We start from the raw sequence: 5,499 nt of genomic DNA, 5'->3' as shown, positions 1-5,499 counted from the left end.
ACCAGATTTGCGTAAAATCCACTTGATTGCTTCACTTTCCTCACAGCCTTCTCTCTCCCTCTTGTCTCTCTCATAACTTGAATCCTAAGTATAATTTCATTCCTCTTCTCTTTAAATCAACACAATTACCTCTTGAGCTTCCTCCTCCATCAGCTCTCCCACATCATATATATATATATATATATATCTATCGGTGTGTGTGTGTATTTTTCCAATCCCATTGAAACGTCTCAATGACACAAGCACTATTGTTCCAACGAAAGCTTGGCCCTATATAAAGAACCACTATATATATAGACACACACATATTAAAACCCCACTTCATCAGAGTCTGTCTGTTCTTCGCACGAGTAATCAATTATAATGGGTCGCCATTCCTGTTGTGTAAAGCAAAAGCTGAGGAAGGGCCTGTGGTCCCCTGAAGAAGATGAGAAGCTCTTCAATTACATTACCAGATATGGCGTTGGCTGCTGGAGTTCTGTTCCCAAACTCGCTGGTATTGTTCTTCTTCTTTCACTCACTTACCCAGAAACTTCTGTTTAATTTCTTGTGTCTTTCATCAGATCATTCCTACTTATGTTCCAAAATGGTTTTTAATTTCTAGGATTACAAAGATGTGGAAAGAGTTGCAGACTGAGATGGATTAATTATCTGAGGCCTGATTTGAAGAGAGGAATGTTTTCTCAGCAAGAGGAAGATCTCATAATCAGTCTTCATGAAGTACTTGGCAACAGGCAATTAATATATATATATATATATAGCTGTGGAAAAGAATATATTCTCTTCTGTTTCAGAGGTTAATAACTAATTTTCATTTGAATTTTCAGGTGGGCTCAGATTGCATCACAGTTACCAGGAAGAACAGACAACGAGATAAAGAACTTCTGGAACTCAAGTCTGAAGAAGAAGCTGCTGAAGCAAGGGATTGACCCAACCACACACAAGCCTCTAATTATTACAGAACCTTATCAATCAACCATAAAGGAGGAGAAGAAAAGTCTCACAGATCATTCAGAAACTCTATTACCATCTATGCAGATTCCGTTCTCAGTCTCAGCTCCATCGACCTCCTTAGGCTTCTCATCATCATCATCACAAGGATCAGCACTTGCAGGAAGTGATAATTCGAACCAATTCGAGAATAACGGTTACGACCCGTTGGCCTTATTTGAGTTCCAAATGGGCGGTTTAAACCAGTCTGAGTTCGGATTCAATATGTGCTCAATAATGCCACCAGGTCTGATCACCAATTACATGGCGGATCAGTTGCCATCGGATAACAATTCGGGTTCGCGAATCATTTCGAGCAATAGCTTGAGCAGCTATTTTCAAGGAGGAGGGTGTCAGATGATCAGTAATAACGGCTTGATGATGGATCCATTAATGTATCAGTTTCAAGTGAATGGGATGAAGAACGAAGAAGATTATCATCAGTTGATGATGAAGACGACAGGGTCGTCGTCGTGGGAAGAAGATGGCCAGATTCTGAATCAAACCTCCGTGGATTTCACCGCCACCTATCCGTTAACGTCACTGTCAGAAGATCTAACGCCCGCGAATTTTGATGCTTTCCACCATATGTGAACTGTAAAAATTCTTTCTTTTTATTTTTGATTGATTCTTAACATAGGAAGAAGACGGTGATGTGATAGTACAGAAAATCCCCTCCCTCCCTTTTGGATTGTATTTTTTTTTTTTTGGGTTTTTTCATTTCCAATTGATGATGTATTTGCCATCTGGTTTCTTCTTGGAGATTTCATGTGACGATTCTTGCAGATTAATTAATTAATGAGTGATGGTAGCTAATTTTGTGGCCCTAATCTTTCTTTCCCCCAATTGTCCAACTAATCAATTATTACGTGAAGTCACAGTGCTTTTCTTCTTCTCTCTCCTTTCTTTCTTTGTTTTTTTTTTTTTTTGGGGGGGCTTTACGTTTGCTGTCATTTAGACATCATACATATAGCATCAGCTGGTCAAACACTCTTTTTTTTTTTTTAATTTATTTATCAACTTTCGGTATCTCAATTCTTGGACAACTTGCGGGCAAGTCTTCACAGCTCGAAATCTCTAGTTAAAGTTAAACTGAATTAATCCCTTTACTGATTAATCCAAACACATTGTAGTGTCAAAAACTCCATCAAAAAGATTAAAAATACCCATTCTTTTATTAGTGTGCATGTGTGTGTGTATAAAACTATATATCGAGAAGCCCGTGTGATGTTGAATTATAGACGGGTCCATAATTAAATATGCATATGTATATATATAAAAGCGGTGGTAGAGCTTGAATAAGAAAGTTATCATTATGGGCTAGATAATGTTTGTCTATATATACAAGTGTGTGTGTGTGTGTGTAAACTGGATTTGTAAGGCTGGCAATATATCTTGGTGCTGGGGACTCCAAACAGTCTGAAATTGGGTGTCCCATACATAATTCGCATTATTGGGGAGAGGCGCGTGTGTACATGTACGAACGCAGCTTATTATAGGGTAGGGCCTCTGAGTACAATAATATTGCTTTTAAGGTCATCTTTTTGCTCTACAGTCAAGCCTGCCATAACTCCATGCTTCTTTTTATGATCATCTAACAGTACATGCAGATCATTGTATTGTTTCCTGCATGGCCTTACCCTTTTGGATCATCACACTTGTCACATATCGTTCAGCCCAAATTCTGCATTTTGTTTGAGTGATTTCATATATAGATGAAAGTTTGTCAAACTAACAGGTGCACAGAGTTTAATTAAGATAATTCATCTTACTGATGATTTATAAATAATCCTCCTATATATTATTCATAATCAATTTTATTATATACTCCCCTTGGCACTATTTATAAAAATAAGATACAAGAACTTTTATTTATAAGTCATGTTATTAAATTTTTAAATAAAATTTTTTCTTTTACTCCCAAATTAAATATTGGTGGGAGAAACTTACTCCGGTCCTTAATAAAGGTAAAATTAACCAATTTCACACTTTTAAAAAATATATGTTTTCCAGTTTCACACTTCTTTGCATATTTAATTATTGTTGTCTATAAACTCAAACCATAATAAATCAAGAAGAGGGTAAAATTATTGGGAAATAAATTAATTACTCTAACTTTGCCTTATACCAAGAACTCAAATAAACTTTCAAAGTTTGACTCATATTAAGGACTAGAGGAAGCATATTATTAAAATATGTATATTCAATAAAACTTAATAAATTTTTAGACATAGTTTACAGGTTTTAATATTTTCCTTAATTATGATAAATTATGTTCAAAATAACTTATAAATAAGATTATAAAAATAGTGTTAATATTGATGGTATTGATTGAGATGAGGAAGACATAATTAAATATGCATTAAGTATGAGATAGTGTAAGTAGCTGGAGGCAAAGCAAAAGTGAGAGAGTGTACTACTAATTAAGGGGGATTTAATTGAAGCATTTAAAGGTAAGTGAAGAGTCAAGGATGAGAATAATTAAAGCTGCTCCAAAATTGCACGCAAGACCCGCTGTAAAAAGTCAGATGAAGATGGAGGAGGAAGTGAGGAAGACGACGATGATCATAACTGCATCAAGGCAGTACCGAGTTGGTGGGTTTGTGTGTGTTGGAGGCTAAAAAACAATTCAAAAGAGTCAAAACTCTTGTACCACACATATGGTCCTCTTTGGCTGTTCATACTTCATACCCCTGTTCGCCTTAGTTGGCGTTGAAAATCACTGTTACAATTCTAATTATGATTCGATACACGCACACGCGTCGCGTACACTAGTATTGTACTCATTTGCATCTAAATATAATCATTTTTTCCTAGTTAATTTTAATTCAATATATAAACAATTTAATACATATATATTTTTATTTTATCACTTATATTTATTAACTTAGATATTTATGTAAATACATCTCTCACTCATCATGTAAAATATATTGGTAATTGAGATTAAGAATAAAAAAAAATAATATATATTTTTTTATAAAAAAATTTTTATTGATATGTGAATTATTTTTTAAAAAAAATTGCTTATATTTAAATCAGAGGGTGTAACATCTAAATTTTCCAATCAGATGCCACATGCACAACTAACACTACTGTTCAACGCACGACTTTGGCTATGGTGTTTCTCATTCTACTATGGACTTGGATTTGGGGCTCTTAATACACTCCAGTGCTCTAATGCCTTTGTGCTTTTCTAAAGTTTTAAGATATTAATTACATCCCCTCAACTAGTGGTAATTAATGTGTATATATAAGAGGCATGATCATGGATAGAGAAATTAGGAATAGTCAAGTGTTGATAATTCTGTCACGTAAGGAAGAGAAAGCTGGAATTGTGCTTCTCACTTGGCTAGTCTGCTGTGTTTGCTTAAAAAAAAAAAAACACTTACAATCACATTATTTCTATTTATTTTACATTAAAAAATGCAGATACTATATTTTACTATTAGATCTTGTAAGATTTAAATTTTTATATTTCATGTTCTTGATATTTTACACACCTTACACTTACTATTATTTGAAGTCATTTGTTCCTAATTCATATCAAAATATATTTTATTTAAATAGTTTTTTTATATGTACTATATGTGTGTGTTATAACTTAAATCACAACCTAATAAACTTTAAATATAAATTTTAAACTCACTAATTTTATATTGAATATGCCATTATTTTTTTTATTTTCATATATCAAATAAAAAATGTTCATAACAATTTTTTAAAAATATATTTATTTTTAATTTCATATTCAATGTTTTTTAAATGTGAAATCACAATTATAAGATATGAAATTAATTATTAATTATTTTATTTTATTTTTAAAATTATTTATTTTTAATTATATCGCACATTCGAGTAAGGGTCCTGACTCCGCCAATGAATGTATGAGAAAGTATATATATGTATAATGAGAATTTACCGCCTCTTTCACACTATATATGACAATGCATGTTTAACGGCAAGAAATATGAGGGGTAGAATCTAGAACAAGCTAAGTGAAGATAAAATGATCGTATTTGAAAAGAAGAGGTGGGGACGCATGGTTCACATAATCATAATTAAGGGCGAAACTTGATTAAAAGCAAGGTATTAGTTGTAAGATTGACGTTGACAATAACCAAGATGCTTAACTCACAACATGTTCACACTCACATCCATGAAAATTAACTGCTAAAGGATCTGCCGCCAAGGCAGGCATAAAATGATTAAACCAGAGATAGCAGATATATTTGGAGGCTGTGTGTGTCAGAATGATTCGGGCTTTAATTAAGCAAAGTTAATTTTCAGGCGTTAAAAGCAAGTCATCATCGAATTATCTTCCGAGACATAGCATCATAATAATACACTGACTTTAGATATACCTTTCAGCTTTTATGTTAAATCATGCCAAGGTGAGGAATTAGTCGTCCAAGCTAATCATAAACGAGGTTATATGCCGACGCAGCTACATGAGAAAAGCTGTGTGAGGAGATTGAGGGAGAGGACTACTCTCGAAATGGTCAATAA

The 5,499-nt window shown here is 33.5% G+C and overlaps 1 protein-coding gene across 1 annotated transcript; it reads left to right on the top strand.

Moving 5' to 3' along the window:
* The first annotated feature begins 221 nt into the window (after positions 1-221).
* On the top strand, positions 222-1,864 carry LOC129309958 (transcription factor MYB86-like). Its single transcript, XM_054951749.1, has 3 exons — positions 222-496; positions 605-734; positions 828-1,864. The coding sequence occupies exons 1-3, from the start codon at positions 364-366 to the stop codon at positions 1,582-1,584; spliced, it is 1,020 nt and encodes a 339-aa protein (XP_054807724.1). The 5' UTR covers positions 222-363; the 3' UTR covers positions 1,585-1,864.
* Positions 1,865-5,499: the final 3,635 nt, after the last annotated feature.

This window comes from Prosopis cineraria, unplaced genomic scaffold, assembly GCF_029017545.1.
Source record: "Prosopis cineraria cultivar Desert tree isolate PC_DT_omini unplaced genomic scaffold, ASM2901754v1 PC4, whole genome shotgun sequence".
Classification (NCBI taxonomy): Eukaryota; Viridiplantae; Streptophyta; class Magnoliopsida; order Fabales; family Fabaceae; genus Prosopis; species Prosopis cineraria.
Note: the sequence above shows the minus strand (reverse complement) of the source record. Positions and strands in the feature narration are given on the sequence as shown.